Source organism: Mixophyes fleayi, chromosome 9 (genome assembly GCF_038048845.1).
Source record: "Mixophyes fleayi isolate aMixFle1 chromosome 9, aMixFle1.hap1, whole genome shotgun sequence".
Taxonomy (NCBI): Eukaryota; Metazoa; Chordata; class Amphibia; order Anura; family Limnodynastidae; genus Mixophyes; species Mixophyes fleayi.
This window is the reverse complement of record NC_134410.1, coordinates 74332637-74348957: the sequence shown is the minus strand read 5'-3', so window position 1 is coordinate 74348957 and position 16321 is coordinate 74332637. Positions and strand designations below refer to the sequence as shown.

The window sequence follows — 16321 nt, the reverse complement described above, 5'->3', positions numbered from 1 at the left end:
GTATTTGAACCAGCGCTCAAGCACCTGAAAGTGACAGGCATATATATAAGTCTGTGAGAGTCTGCCTTAGTACGAAATTACGTGAATGAGCTCATACTGTACTCATTCTGAGTTTGCAGACCCTTTCCCTCTCTCTTTCTGCCTTTCTAAGCATAACTAGCTGCAAGTACCAAATCTGCATATGGATTTCGGCATAAACTTTTTTTTGTGGTCACATGCAGTTCAAGTTTGCGCATTTTACGCTAAGCAAATGGGCATACGCCTAACTCAGCATGAGTCCCTTAGTGTGTAAAATATTTCCCATTTCCTCTGCTCTACCCATATTCAATACAACAAGTTATGTTAATGCTATAGACCACATGACCTGTAATGGCTGATTTTTTTTATTAAAACCAAGACATGTGCTAAGCACAAGTGAATTATAAACTGAATGCGTATCTGCCTAAAGAAGCAAGTGCTTTCATCCAGCAGAATAGAAAGGGAATTACTACACTGTTCAAAACACAAGAGAATATTTTTACAGTAAATACATTGTTTATGATGAGATAATGAAGCACAATATCTACAATTAAATTATCTACATTTAATCTGATAAAAAACAGCTAGAAATGTCCTGTAACCCGTAAAGATCAGTTTGGTCACTAACAGACTGAATATAAATAGAAAATGATGAAATTTCAAGTGTTGAATTATTCCGGTACCCATTAATGACATCTTGCACAATGTAACCACCTACACATCTTGTAAATGGCAATAAATTAAAAGGACAATCATACAAAAATTATACGTATACTAAAAGTTTAGAAAATGTGACATACTGTTTATTTAACATTATAACAAGCTGCACTTATAAACGAAGGTAAACGATTGTGATTGTGGAGCCTGAGCTCTTGCAACCTTCATTGATTTTAGCAAGTAAAGCAGATGTGCTCATTGGTAGCCTGCCCCCTGCTGTCTCTTGGTAGGGTTATAATATATCACCCTAAAAAATCACCAAGTTGTCTTAATGCTTGGTATTCTAAAATGACATATGTTATATGCACCTTTAAATATGAATACTCTGCAGTGGGTATTAAAGCAAGGTACATTTTAGTGGTTCATTAAATTATTATGGGCTATTCCTTTTATGTTAGCTTCAGTTCTCCCATTGCTTTTGTTAATCCAGCCTTGCATACAGCGTAAAACTCTTACTGTCAATGCAATGTAATACTCAATGATGCTTAAGAAAATGAAACATAATTTAGATGTTATTCATAACAAATATACATATTCTTTTCTTTGAGTTTGTGTGTCCCTTGTATGTGTTACTCCACTAACTGGTGAAGTCACATAAATCTAAACCAACTCAAAGTAGCTTTAAAGGTCTAAGACTTCACCAATTACAAGACCAAAATTCCCTTTAGATGGGTAAAATGATTACTATATGTAACAATAAAACCAGTCTTGATGATGTAAAAAGACTGGCCAGGCTCTCACAGCAGGAGCCTGTCTTTAATTACTGTTGCCAACTGTGGCTTAATAATGGAAGTAAAGTTAAATACTGGACATAGAGAATTACTTTCAATCAAAACACAGAATCCTTTAAACACAAAACCTCATAACATTTTTATATATAGTTCAGAAAAGTAATTTCTGGAACACCATTTCCCCTCTGTTCTTCAGTATAATAACAACCAAACTAAGGTCAATGGAACAATTAAAATATCCTGCTTATTGGGATGTTGCCATGTGCTTCAATCGCCAGATGATTGAATGTTGCCAGGTGCAATCGGACATATCTCCACAGCCATGTAGGCTCAGTTTTTTTAGTGGTGTAATAAAAATAATACAAGTAGGTTGAATCAGTTTTCAGAGGCATTGCAGATCCCACACAGAATGAAGCACATTTTGTTTGTGCCCTGATGCTAACACATGAGTGTAATTGTAGAATTACATAACACTACTGGTTGAAATGTGTGCAAATTAAGGTTAAGGCATCTATGCACTCAAGTCTTTGTAGAGTTTGTACCAAATGCAGCAGTGTGCAAGAGATGCTGGTAGACAAGTGAGCATGCAGTGCTTTAAACCCTTGCATGTGATCTACGAGCTGGGGCTGTACTCCTAGTGCGACTCCAACATCCCTGAAATCTTTTTGTCCAGGTGTGGAGGTGTCCAGCTTAAGTGAAAGTAACACAACCAGGGCATCTGGGATTTGAGATATGGGAAGACCTGAGAAAAGATAAAAATGTTGTTAGTCATCAGCAAGACCACTCCAGAGATCATTACAAAAGCTGAATGTTTTACAACTGAAGTTGCAACTGCTGAGGGTGTAATTGCGTCCATCAACTGTAGCATATGCGTCAGGTTTATAGCGGACGTATTTATACCCATATACAAATAGACAGAACCAGGTCATAAATGGCAATAAAAGTTTTAAATTATATTTGCTATTAAGCTTCATATAATATAACAGATATACCTTCCTTCTTGTGTACAATTTCAAGTAATATGCTGCTATTTCTAGTTCCACAAATCATGGATAACTACAAGTTACCTAATAAAATGTAATACCATTAGACAACCTGTTGCTTATCAGCTGCTGTAGAACTAGTCTATAAATCCTATCATAGTGGATTCTAACAATAAGTTACTAAAATCTGTGCCATGTTCTAACAAAAAATAAATAAACTACTAATGCACAACTGAAAAGTGCAGAAGTTGCAGCCAACATCTTTGCAGAAACTGGCGACTGCTGGAGAAGCAGTGGTCATAGCAATGAGGCAGCATTAGAGAAGAGGAACATGAGGAATCCTGGAGGGAATGGCGGAACATGGCCTTGGGGAGAGCGTAGTCCAGTGATACATGAAGATCAGTATGGATACTAATTTCTATATTACACTTGCTTGTTAACATCTTCAGAATGCAACCTGTAACGTAGTAGAGTGAGGAAATATGATGCATAGCAAGAACTTAATCTGTACAGCTATTTGTTTGTGGGGGTAGTTCAGTATAGATCCTTCCCACAGTAAAGTGTTTCCAAAAAAATCCCCCCCAAAGTAATAGTGTCACTTTTAAAGGGCCGATTCAATTGGCAGCGAGGTGCTGCAGTAGCATCACACATGTATTACCTCCCAATGTTTTGGTAATGATCTTCACTCATTTTCATAGAGGTGCAAGCAAAAATGAGCCAAGTTTTCATTACTGTGATTGCCAGTAATGTGTGAATAATCAGAGCGCACAAGGCTGCTACGGAATCTCACGTCTAATTGACTTGACTCTTTAGAATGATTATCTGTCTGCCTTTCATGCACACCTGCTGAGAAGAAAGGTTGGATATATGAATATAGGCTGGCATTAGTATGGTAAAATTCATGCATAGTTGACAAGGAAAGAGGCATGGGACCAAATAGGCAGTTGGTAAGGTGAGAGTAATATTAGGAGTTCATTGTCTGCTACAGAGCTGAAGGACACAAAAGCTGAAAGAGGGACCATGATAAAGATGGTAATGAAATGGTCTAGCGCAGTGTCATGTCATGTATGATTGTCTACATACAGTATTGTAATTCATTTCCTTGAACAGTCTCTTTATGAAATGAATGGTCTTTCTACTCTTACCATCATGTTTTGTCTAACATGAGTATTTAACATACAATGAAATAAGTTATGTTATTATATCCAGTGGCAATATTCTGCATACTTTCCAATATCTGAAAATAACATTCTGATAGCAGTTTATTGTTTAACAATTCATTAATTACACATTATGGGTTTCAATTAGTTATTGTAAATCCAAATTTAAGATGCAATTTTCTATTGCAATGGGAGATAAGTTTACAATGTGCAGATTGATTCATTTAAAGTTGACAGGGGATAGAGGGAGGGCTGTACAGTTTTTTTTTATAGTACATGGTTTTTACAATTTATGAATACTATATGTTGTTACGGATTGGTTTCATTTAAATCCATATCATCAGAGGTATCGCTCTACATGGCACGCCAATGGATGTATTCCTAAGAAAATGTACACACAGAACGAAAAGATACTAAAAGGCACAGGCACAGGCACAGAAACAGCTGACACATATACTGTCTGAATGCTCCCTCTTGTGGACAAAATAATTAATAATTTTAACACTTACCTAAAGTGGTACTGTTCAAGCAGGATACATGATCGTCACATGTCTATAAAAATAAATGTTTTAGAGTGTCAATAAAATGAGAAATGCAATACAATATTTGAATAGAAAACCTAAAGCTGATGTTCTCAATTTAAATGTTTTCATTCAAAAATTGATCTATGCAGTATCCCTGCAATCACTGGTATAAACTACATCACTACCCTGTTAAGTGAACATTAATGTTGTACCTCATTGCTTATAAAAGTGTAGTATCATAAAAGGCACAAAAGCTCCCTAAAAGAACAATAAGTAAATGAATTATGACATATATTACAATTTATTTTGTAACATATTTTAAGATGCTATATGATTACCGAGAACTAAATCATTTATTTATTCTATTTTTCAGTGTCCACTAGAGTCATTAAAAGTTACTACAAATTCATGCAAGGGGGATCAAGCTAGATAGGAGTAATACATAATAAGTTCTGGGGGGAAATGTATCAATCTGCGGGTTCTTCAACACCCGCGTGTTCAGCCTCTTCCGCGATTAAATTTCAAGCGGCGCTGCATTGTAAAGGGTTAACTTCCCTTTACAATGCAGCGCCGCTTGAAATTTAATCGAGGAAGAGGCTGAACACGCGGGTGTTGAAGAACCCGCAGATTGATACATTTACCCCCTGGTGCTTAAACAAAATACAGGTTACACTTACATCAGGAGTTCTTAATCCTTTTCAGTCAGGTCCCAAATTATGCCTATGCAACAGCTTTACTAACCATAAATTAGTTTTTACATCCTATTGTACATTTGTACATTTACTACAGTTACTGCTATCTATGGGTTAAGTATATAAATGTTAAAAATTTAATGGATACTGTTTAGTGATTTGTTCGAAATAAAAATATTAAAATATCATAGTTTATAAAAAAAGTTTGAAAGAGATAATTATGAGAACCATCAAAAATGGCATGGAGACCCACAATAGTGGTCCCTACCAATGGGTTACTAACCCCTGAACTAAGGGATCAAGTATTGTTAACATTGGTTCTGATTCTGATTCTGAGAAATACAGTTTCAATATCCATGTACAAATAATAGATGCACAAGAAGTTGTGTTAACATTATATTCAATGTTTGTTAAAACCATACTTGCCAACTCTCCCGGAATGTCCGGGAGACTCCCGCATTTTACGAGAGTCTCCCGGACTCCCGGGCGAGTGTGGCAATCTCCCGAATTCTGCCCACTTCACTAGGAAGTGCCCCACTTCCTAGTGAAGTGGGCAGAATTAGATTCCAAATGCCGCGATTCCCGGTGAATCGCGGCGTTTAGCCCTGCCCCCTCTGTCAAATGACGCGATTTGCGTCATTACATCGCAGAGGCGGGATCAAAATGGCGCGATTTCGGCGCCCCGCGCAGAGAGTCTCTCGGACACCAACTTAAAAAAGTTGGTAAGTATGGTTAAAACTTCTGAGAGTATTGTCAGCATTTGTCATATTTGTTCATGTAAATACCCAGAAACTTGTAGAATATTGTATTGGTACTTTTACTGTTTGAACAACTCAATTTTAATTCTGAAACCACATAAATTGTAAATAAGCTGATAAAAGTGGCAAACAAAACTCCATGGTAATAAAAAGCAACATTTGATTATGAACACCCTCCCTAGCATTTATTTGATGCTGCATACCTTCAACAGAAAATATGGCAAGAATAAGGGTGACAGTACCTGAAATTGGCAAGATAATTTTCTACAGGTGATTGACTTTACCTTTTCCTGGATTTTTGTATTGTATCCACTCTGTGTACTGCAGGAACAGGTCTGGGGTCTTGGTGCTGCATGAGATCCCTGGATGATTACTGAGTGAACTTTGCTGCCAGTATTGGAAAATCCATCCTCTGAGGAGAAGTTCTGTAAATCCAGCTCTGTGCACTCCACAGGTGCATGAGACCAATGCTGCCTCTCCGATGCACAGGAGTGAGTTTGTGTGCTAAGTGGCTCTTTTGCTCCCTGGCTGGGCTCAGCAGAAGGTCCACACCCTGAAAAGCAGTCACTGCAACCTGAGTTTCGGATCAAAGGTTGTGTCTCTGATACACTCCGAGTGTAATGAGGCTTGGCAGGTGGAGGAGGTATGGCACACAGCTCCACAGATGGTGGCAAGGAACATAATGCACTGGAGCTTGTAAGGTGGTTGGTGGAAACACTCTCTGAAATTACATGCACTTCTTCCACTGGACCTGTTTTCAAACATTGTTAAACTGACATATTAAAAAGAAAAACATTTATACATGTCTCTAAGTCTAGAGTCACAAGGACACTTTATGCACCTGCATACAGAATAAAGAATTTGTATGCTTTGCACATAGCAGAAAGTCTAAATGAAAATTCCTGTCCCATTAACACTGTTAATCTCTTGTACGCTGCAGATAGTGTATATCTGGCCTGCATGACAGGAACTTGCTGTTTACATTACTTGCTATTCACAGAGAGATAGAGCATGTAAGTGACACATTCCTAAAATATATAAAACTCAAGATCATAGTCTGCTTAAAAGTATGAGTATGGAACTCCCAGGCGCAACTTAAGAACAATGTATAATAACAATGTTCTTAAGTTGCACCTGGGAGTTCCATTCTTATATTTGACCGCATTAATAGGATTACAGGTTTACCTATTTGTACTCCCTCTCTGGCTGCATTTAGCACCCTTATATGCCTTTTGTGTTCATGGGCTGTACTAGACCTCAATATTAGTATAATCAATAGTCTATATTATCAAAATGTATACTTTTAACAACTTAATGTAATTTATTCTGCATATTAACAATAAATCAATTTGGGGTTTCAAAAGATGTTGATTTTCCAGTACAAAATGCAAGCTGTATTATTTTTGCGTTCCACACCTATTAATAAAATTTTCAATCACAGCACGTAGGAAATATATGACTCATAAATGCATCACGCTAAGAAAGTATAGCACCATTTCAAAATAATACAAGTTCAGGCCTACTGTGCAAAACAGAGAGCTCAAGGTCAGTCCAAAGAGCTTGAGACGCTTATACTATATAACTTTTTTTTACAGCACCGCTATTTTCTGCAAATATTATTATCCTTTGTATGACATACCAATACAAAAAACAAAAGGTAAATGCGGCCCCGACCAAGTGAGCTTACACTCTAAGGTGTGGGGAACACATGAAACATAAAGTCGTGGAATAACTATTGTTGCTTCTGGTGGGGAAAGTGTATGTGGCTATTGTAAGGCTGCATTATCGGCTTTCACTAATAAAGCAGCCATAGGCGTCTGGCATTGCTGGGCAGTAACCGGTAGAATGGATATTTGGTTATAGATATGTAGATAAAGCACTCTCACCTTTGTCTGTCTGGTAATACCAGGTTTTGCTTTATTACTGTGTTTTTCTTAATTGTGCTGCGGAGCACATTACAATTAGTAGCAAAGACAGATGCGAACCTCAAATCTGGGCAGAATGGGAGACATACTTTTCTATTTAACACCAATTTCAAGTCATCAAAGCCTGTTGGGTATATTTCTGATTTTACATATAGCCAATGAAACCTCCCCCACACTGGTCTCCCTCTACCACCTAATCCTCCGTGGAGAGAGAGGTTCCCCACATTTTAATAAAAACTTTAATAGAATGGTGCCTAAGAAGGAGAGCAAAAGAATACAACTTCCTCTATTGCTGCAGTCAACATTGTAGAGAGCATAAAAACTGTGGCAATGGGGGAGCTAGCAGCTTTTGTCAAATGAGGAAATCACTGACACTGGGGAAGAGACCAATATTCTATAAAGGGTATATTATGGCAATGGCAAGCCTTTCCTGAAAGGACAATGCCAGCCACAACTGATAATTTTCTTTTTAGTGGTGTTGAGTTAGTTAAGCTTAGAGACAGAATATTACCTGTTTGGGGTCCAGTGATCCATCTTATCTGTTAGGTCCATCGATCCACCTGATCTGGTGGATTCACCCAATCCAAGTTTAGAATAGGCTATCCTCACTTCTGCCAAAACCTAATAATCTAATATGTACCCTTTCTTCCAGAAAATTGCTGACATTAAAAAATGTTGGTAGCCACAGTTGAGAGGGAGACATAAGAAGGCCCAACTGGAGTTTACCACAACACAGCTGAACAAGTCAAATTACTTATGTGGACAGATTAAATCAAATTAGAGCTTTTTGGTAAAGCACTTCATCCCTATGTTTACAGAAACCAAAATGAAACTTTCAAAGAAAATAACACCTTCCAAAACATGGAGGAGGTTCAGTGATTTTCTCTGGGTTGCATCTGACACTGGGAAACTAGTATGTGTGCATTGCATCGTGAAATCTGGAGATTTCCAGGCTATTCTGGAGAGCAATGTTGAATCCAGTGTCAGAAAGCTGGGTTTTGAAGGTCGTGGGTCTTCCAGCAGGATAATGACCTCAAACACACTTCAAAAAGAACCCAGAAATAGTTCAAGACAATATGCTGGGTTTTTCTTAAGTGGCTAGCACCGAGTCCAGATCTAAATGCCACAAAAAGTCTCTGGAGGGACCTGAAAACAGTTGGGAGAAGGCACCCTTCCGATCTGAGAGATCTGGCAGTTTACACAAGAAGAGTAGAACGGTGCAGGAAACTAATCCATGGATACAGAAGCAGTTGATTGAAGATATTTTAACCAAAGACTGTGCTACCAAATATTAGGTCTAGGAAGTCAATTTATTTATTGGCAATGCCATTTCTTTTCATTTCTGATTTTAAAGGATATACAGTATCATATACAGAACCAAAACAAAGGTTCTGTAATATTAACAGGGAATTGTGGAGACCAAATACTTTTGTTAATTTCAACTTATGTTTAGAGAATTTTGAGAGCCATCGGAAAAAAAGTGCCAGGGTACCAATATAATAGGGCACAACTGTATATATTGTGACAAAGGAAGTGGTTTGTTACAGGCCTCAAACAAAAACGTTAGTTATTCAGTGTTACGAGCCGCGGCTGCCCGAAGGGCCGCCGCGACTCGCATCCGCCAGCGCCAGGCGTCCCGGCCGTCTCCATGAAGACCGGGGCGTCACTTCCTCCTCCTATGTCCCGGTTGCCTGGGCAACAACTGGGACGCCGTTACACTACTGCTGCAGCGCCCGGCCAGCGATCTGACACCCGGACGCATGCAAGCAGGAAAAGCTAATGTTGGCTGCAATATTGTGGATATTGACTCTATGTTAGAGTCTTTCAGTAGGAAGTCCTCTTGGTGCTTTTTTGAATAAGATTATGTTGTTTCTTAGATGATGTAGTAGGGAGGAGTCTATTTGGTTCGCATTTCTATTGGCTCTCCTTGCTATTTAAGGCAGTGAGGACAGAGCCTCATTGCCAGTTATAGCTTCCTGTGTAGCTAGGCTCCTGTTCCTGTTTCCCTGCTCCTGTGCAGTATTCTAGTTTGGATTTCCCGTGTATGACCCCTGGCTTGTTTCTGGACCTCGTTGTATTGCCTGTGACCCCTGACCTTGGCTTGTTATCTGGTATCGCTGTCTGCTGCCGCCCCTTGACCTTTTGCTTGGATCTCACACTGCTGTGTACTACTTCACTACCCCAGGGTTCTCCCCAGTCAGTACACATTACACAACACTCCGTTCGTCTGCAGCCAAGTCTGTACCCACCAGTAGGGGCTCCAGCGAACACCAGACTTCGGAGCAGACTCCGGGTTTTGTCGTGCTGACTGGAGGGGTTCCTAACATTCAGCTGAAAGTCTGCATGGGCAAGGCTGTAGACAGGGTTACACATTTGTACAGCGGTGCACCTAGGTTAAAGATATATACGTGGATGAAATATGTGTGCAAAGTAAAAGTACAGTGTGTGATTTAACTTACATATTTTGAGGTGGTTTGTATATAATTTTTTTTCACAGTTAACAGCAGCTGACTGGATGTGGTTGCAGTGAGACTGATCAAACAGAGCACCTGAAGAGTCCACTTTAAGGTACAGGTGTGAGTGTCACCTGTGAATCAAGCTAGGTGGAGGGGGCTGTAAAGTATTTAAATTTCTATTGTTGTTTTGTGCAGTACAACCGATGCCGAGCTAGTTGGCCGGTGACTAGACAAGAGGTCTATGTCTAGCCAGAGCGAGGGCCGTCTGGTGCCATCCTGACAAGAGTGTGCTGTGTTATTGGAGATGTTTATAACAAAATCAAAGCTATTCAAGAAAGAAGGCTCTGTAACTGTCATCTGCCAGATGTTAGTGTTACAAGAGGTGTCAGAAGTTTGGATCTCAAAGGTCAGCCAAAGCACTGCTGACTGCCCAACCATTAAGATGCAATGGGGGTGAGTGAAATGTGTTGAATATCACCAATGAGTAACAAACTGCTACAAAACTGTCAGTTGTAGTAGGAAACAAATTGTTGTGTTGCAGATAAAGCAAATGTTATTTTCTGTGGAGAGGCAGAGAAAGTAGAAACATACTTGTAAACTGATCAGCAGCTGTTTGTTCAGCAAAGAAAGCAACAATTTTAAAAAAACTGCTGGCTATTGTAGTGCCACACCTGGTGATTCACTAAGTTGCGAGTTGGGTGTGGCACAGAAACCTGTGCTAAGAAGTTTGGCTATTTGCCTGTGGAAAATGCTGGGCAGCACGGTGGCTTAGTGGTTAGCACTTCTGCCTCACAGCACTGGGGTCATGAGTTCAATTCTCGACCATGGCCTTATCTGTGAGGAGTTTGTATGTTCTCCCCGTGTTTGCGTGGGTTTCCTCCGGGCACTCCGGTTTCCTCCCACACTACAAAAACATAATGATAGGTTAATTGACTGCTAACAAATTGACCCTAGTCTGTGTGTGTGTTTGGGAATTTAAATTGTAAGCTTCAATGGTGCAGGGATTGATGTGAATGAGTACAGCGATGCGGGATTAGTGGCGCTATATAAATAAATGGTGATGATGATGATGATGTATGTAAAGATCAAGCTTGTTGTTTAAATGCTTCAATAAAACAGTATTTGTTGCCGATGCAAATTGTTCTTGCCCATATTAGCTGAAGTAAAGACAAGAATGAAGTGTGCCAAAAAAAAAAGGTTTGCAGACGTATGTGTCGGAAGCTCAGTCCCAGCAGGAAGTTTTGGAAAACCTGCGCTGGAGTTTGCAAGTGTGAGATAAAGCTGAAAAACCTCTAAACCTCTTCCTCAAAAACCTGTTAGTACCTAGAGCAGATAATGAGGCCAGGGAAGAGTTTGACTGCATGGAGAAAAGTTTTTTGGATCTAGAAAATAAAGCTACTTGCTGGAAAATGAAATGTGGATTAAAGCAACATTCTGATAAAAGGATAAAGGTCCATTAAGCTGTTATTGAATCATTGAAAGATGAACTGCATGAATTGCAAAAGTCATAGGAGAAAAGAGGAAAAGAAGTGAAAGCTCTTAAAGACACTGCAAAAGGGATTGTAGCAGAAAAAGTGCAAGAAATTGTTGTTTTGAAACACAAACTTGTCATGGTTCAAGACATGCTCACATTAAGAGATTCTGTAAAAGAACTTGTGGAGTGTAAGTTAGAGAGACTTCTTCTGGCTGTAAAGCAGGAAGAGCTTGAAAGATTGCTCCATGAGGAAAAGACTCTTTCTTTTAGATATGTCGAGGAACATGTCCAAGCTGAAGCAGAGTCTCTCAATAAATAGGTCAAAGCTGTAGCCATGGCATCTTCTCTGAAAGACGCATTGGTAAACTAACGTGGAGTTAGAAAAACTCAACAAGCAGCTACATGATGACATAAAGGACTTAATAAACACTAAGTATGAGTGTGTTCAAATGTTTGAACCTCAAATCCAAGTCCTTAAAGAGAACACTGCTGCTAATCATGGTCCAGTTGTAAGGGTGTATGACCAGGGGTGTTTCAAGTGCTGGAAGCTTAGCCACTTTAAAACCAAGTGTAGTAGGCTCCAGAAGCCTATGAACAGGTAATTTGCCCAGATAGGGCCTCTTTTTCCAAGTTTCTTTTCCCCAAGTTCCAGAACCAGTGGTCCCTCTTTACTTAAAGTGACTGTATGAGTGAACAAGATTGTCCTGGCATGGTCATAGACTCTGGGAGTGAGCATACACCGGTCTCCAGCTCTGTCCTGGCTGGAGCCAAGGTCTTGCAGTTGCTCAGGGTCAAAGTGCAAGGAGCAAAACGCGAAGGTTGTGGCTGCCGCAGCCTCTAAGCTACTTTTTTTGCTTCTTCTGGGATGAGTATTCCCACTATTCCATGAAGCTCTCTGTGGGCAATCCCCGATGGCCATATCAAAAACTGATTCACCGGTCAGAAGTCCAATCCTAAAGAGCCTGCCTCAAACCTTGTGAATAAACAACATAAAAGGCGTCGTTGGTTATACAGACCGGAGCAGCCAATAGTCGCATAAGCTGGTGACAGTGTAAAAGAACTTGCCTTGCTTTCAGGTGAGGGTATAGACTAGTTTGACTTTCCAGAACTGTTACCTTTGCAAAACTTTGCACATGACCAGTTAAATGATGTGACTTTACAACATGTCTTTAAATTGGCTAATAATGTTGGTGATATTGCAAAATCTGTCATCTCAGCATGCTGCATGCCATTTTATATTGTCAAAAATGATGTGTTGTTTCAAATTGCTACTGTAAAGGGGAGAAAGGTAGAACAATTAGTAGTTCTACAGGCTCATGTATCATAAGTGTTAACAACTGCACACAGGTGGGTGGCGGACACTTAGGGGAACATAGAACTAGAGAACAAGTTCTATGCATGTTTTACTAGCCCGAAGTCCACCTTGCCATAAAATGGTTTTGCAGGCCTTGTTCTGTATGCCAGAAAACCAGTCCCACTGTTACAGTACAACCACGGTTGAAAAGAGCTCACAAGCATCCTTTGCAAAAATAGCAAACCATAAGGTGAGAGAGAAAGAAGACGAGGTGTTTCAAAATAGTGTTTTCAAGTGTTGACAAGATAAGGTTTCCATTCATGTACTGGTAGGCATGGTTTTGAGAACACTTAAAATGACAATAGGACCTTCCTTGTCTCTGGTCTTAAAACAACAGGTGAACAAAATGACATGCTGTAATAGTGTTGACTTTGTTTTTATTCCGGTGCCTACAGCTTTAAATGAACGATTGTGACATCATTGGGAAATAACAGGATTGTTTGTATAGATGATCAGTTTAAACAGTTAGTCAAAGACTATCAGTGCAGTGTTTGTCCGGTGTCCCAGGTGGACAAAATGGTAACAAAGCTAGCTGGTAGCAGGTATCTGACTACGGTGGGTTTGTTCAGTGGGCAGGTGTCTGTGTGCCGTGATTGTACAATTAAGTTGGGGACTATAGCCCCACGGTCGAATGTTATTTTCAGAAATACCATGAACAATTTGTTGAGGTTGTATACAGCATATGCTTCTGCTTATTTAGATGACATTTTGATTTATACTCCGGACTGGGAGTCACAGGTGGAGGCGGGTTTAGCTTCTTTAAGGGTGGCAGGATTAAAAACGAAGCCAGAAAAATGTGCGTTTTCAATAAAAGATGCCAAATCCTTGGGCAATGTCATTTGACAGGGTTTAATTAAGCTACAGTTGGATAATCAGTTAGGAATTGGCCAAGGCCAAAAAAGAACTCACAGACGTAGTGGGCTATTATAGAAAATTCATCAGTCACTTTGCCACTAGAGTGGCAGCACTAACTGATTTATTAAAAAAGCGTTGTCCATAAAAGTTAGTGTGGTCTGAACTCGCAGTAGTTGCTTGGTCAGACTTGCCTTTAAATCAGCCCCACGGTAGATAAGGCATCGTGATCAATACACAGAATAACAGCGATATAGATGTGATATAACAACTGTTCAAACATTTTGGCAAATAAACTGGTTTGGATAATTTATTACTTAAACTGTTGTTCAAGTAAGTAAAATGTCTGCATCCTTTATCTTATATTAGTGATTTAGCACACATGAGAAAAATTGTTATTTCCAAATCAGTAGCAAAATATAGAAACCTATAAATCAGATCTTCATTACAAAAGAAAAAGTGGAAAAAATAGGCAAAGCGTAAATCAGTAATCCCACCAGTTCAATGTCATTGAAGCATAAAAATATATATATATATTTTGTCGCCCAGTGATAAATTAGACCACTCTGCATGCTTTCCTAATGAAACAGTACACTGTACGGTGGGTCAGATACAATAAAGAAAACTCACCTTGCACCTGAACAGAGATGTCTGTGGTTCCAAAGCAGCAAGGAGGAATTGGTTGTTCCTCGCAAGGGCTGTGTGTAGACTCCCATTGCCGTGCTAACCTTCCAGGCTGGCCTGCAAAATCCTGTGATCTTCGGAAAGCTGCAACGAAAATATATTATAATATATATATATATATATATATATATATATATATACACACACACACATTTTTATTTATAAACAATAAGCAATAATAAAAAGTGATACACACCTAGAATTGAATGCCTCGGCAAAAGATTATTAATATATAATATTGTAAACTGTGAAAGTAATGTATACAGAGTATCTCTGAACCAGATTGCTGTAACAAAAAAAGGAATACACTGAATTCTATTACAACCATCACTGTGAACAAGCCCATTAACATTCAAAGGGTTATTCCCATGAATTACTGCTGCAGTTATACAGAGTCATATTTGAACAATAGATCTGAATGAATGAAAATAAGTTTGCTGGCTCAAAGCCACGCATAATAAACAGATAAAATAGTGTACTGAAAGTCTTATGTTGACAAAGCAGCAAGACTAAATACAAGTGTACTTACTGGGCTGTATGTAGCAGAAGAATAGAAGTATTTTTACTTTAATATTTTTTTCTGAAATCATTTTAGATGGATTATTGATTTATATCTATTGCTTAATATTTGGCATGTGTCATTAATTTACGCATTTTTAAATTCAGTGTTGTGAAATTTTGTTTTTGCTTTCTAAAGAGGAGTAATAGACTTTTATAGTACAGCTATTCATTTCTATATATTTTCTTTTTTTCTATATAGTTTATTTTTCCTTTTAAGTTCAAAACTATATTACTTGATGCATGTCACACCTACAGCGCCGGTGCTAGGGTCCTTGGCGTCCTAGACACACTGTGAAAATCGGCGCCCCCCCGGCCCCCTTTAAAAATCGGCGCTCCCCCTTTAAAAATCAGCGCCTCCCCCGCCGCGGGTACCCTGTTAAAGTTGGCGCTTCCCTCCCCTTCCCCACGTCTTTCTTTATCTTACCTGCATTAAGCTGCTCCTCTCTGCTCTGTCTTCTCCCCTCCACTCACAGACACTGTCGGGCCGTGATGATGATGTCACGCCCGACAGTCAGTGAGCGGAGGGGAGGAGACAGAGCAGAGAGGAGCAGCTTAATGCAGGTAAGATTCATAGGACCTTCCCCCCTCCCCTCTCCGTGGATTTCTCGGAAGCGCCGCACAGTTTTAAACGACCATAGTCATTTTTTTTTTTATTTTGAGGCGCCCTGCAGAGCCCGGTGCCCTAGGCAATTGCCTAACCTTGCCTAATGGGAGCGCCGGGCCTGCACACCTATTAATCCAATAACATTGCTCATGCAAATATCCGTCCTTTTTTGGGATACCACCAAAGCAATCATTAGATGAGATATTGTTTTCACTATCACAACACTCATCATAGGAAATAAATGACTCCTAAACACAACACTCTACGACCGCTTATTCAAATATAAGTTCAGTAATAATGCAAATAACAGAGACAGTTTTCTATACAGTAAACAAGAGCTCAAGACTCTATTCCAGTATTCTGATTCTTGGCAGCACAGCCATTTTCAAGCTAATTTCCATAGATATGAAAATAGACCTGGGAGATTGCTTGCAAGATTTTTCAAATGGTGAAATAGCAACTCTGATATAGCAGCTTAGATAGAAACTCATATCTGGACAGAATGGGCAATATACTCTTCTCATTTTACACCAAGTTGTAGGATGCTCGGTCTTGGTTGGAGGTGAATAGATACATTTTGGAAAAATATATCAGTCCCAATAATGCACCCAAGTACACATGAAAGCTTGAGTTATCCATTTACATTAGAGGAAGTTATCTAGATTATTAAACAGCTATCCAATTAGAAGTCACTAAATGCGTTTATTTATGAGTTTTATATATGACCAATGAAATATTCCCTATATAACCTATGGAGAGTGATGTTTTCTGCATTTTAAATACAGCTGAAAGCTTCCACTATCAGGAAATATTAGCGCCTAGTAACTT

General features: G+C 39.2%; 1 protein-coding gene across 1 annotated transcript in view; it reads right to left on the bottom strand.

Moving 5' to 3' along the window:
- Positions 1-583: 583 nt before the first annotated feature.
- EDA2R (ectodysplasin A2 receptor) overlaps positions 584-16321 on the bottom strand; it is a 38303-nt gene continuing 22565 nt past the window's right edge. Inside the window, exons 7-10 of the mRNA XM_075184542.1 lie at positions 14275-14412; positions 5868-6334; positions 4119-4161; positions 584-2208 (exon numbers count right to left, since the gene is read on the bottom strand). Coding sequence (XP_075040643.1) covers positions 1940-2208; positions 4119-4161; positions 5868-6334; positions 14275-14412 — 917 coding nt within the window. The 3' untranslated portion in view covers positions 584-1939. The remainder of the gene's footprint in view (positions 2209-4118; positions 4162-5867; positions 6335-14274; positions 14413-16321) is intronic.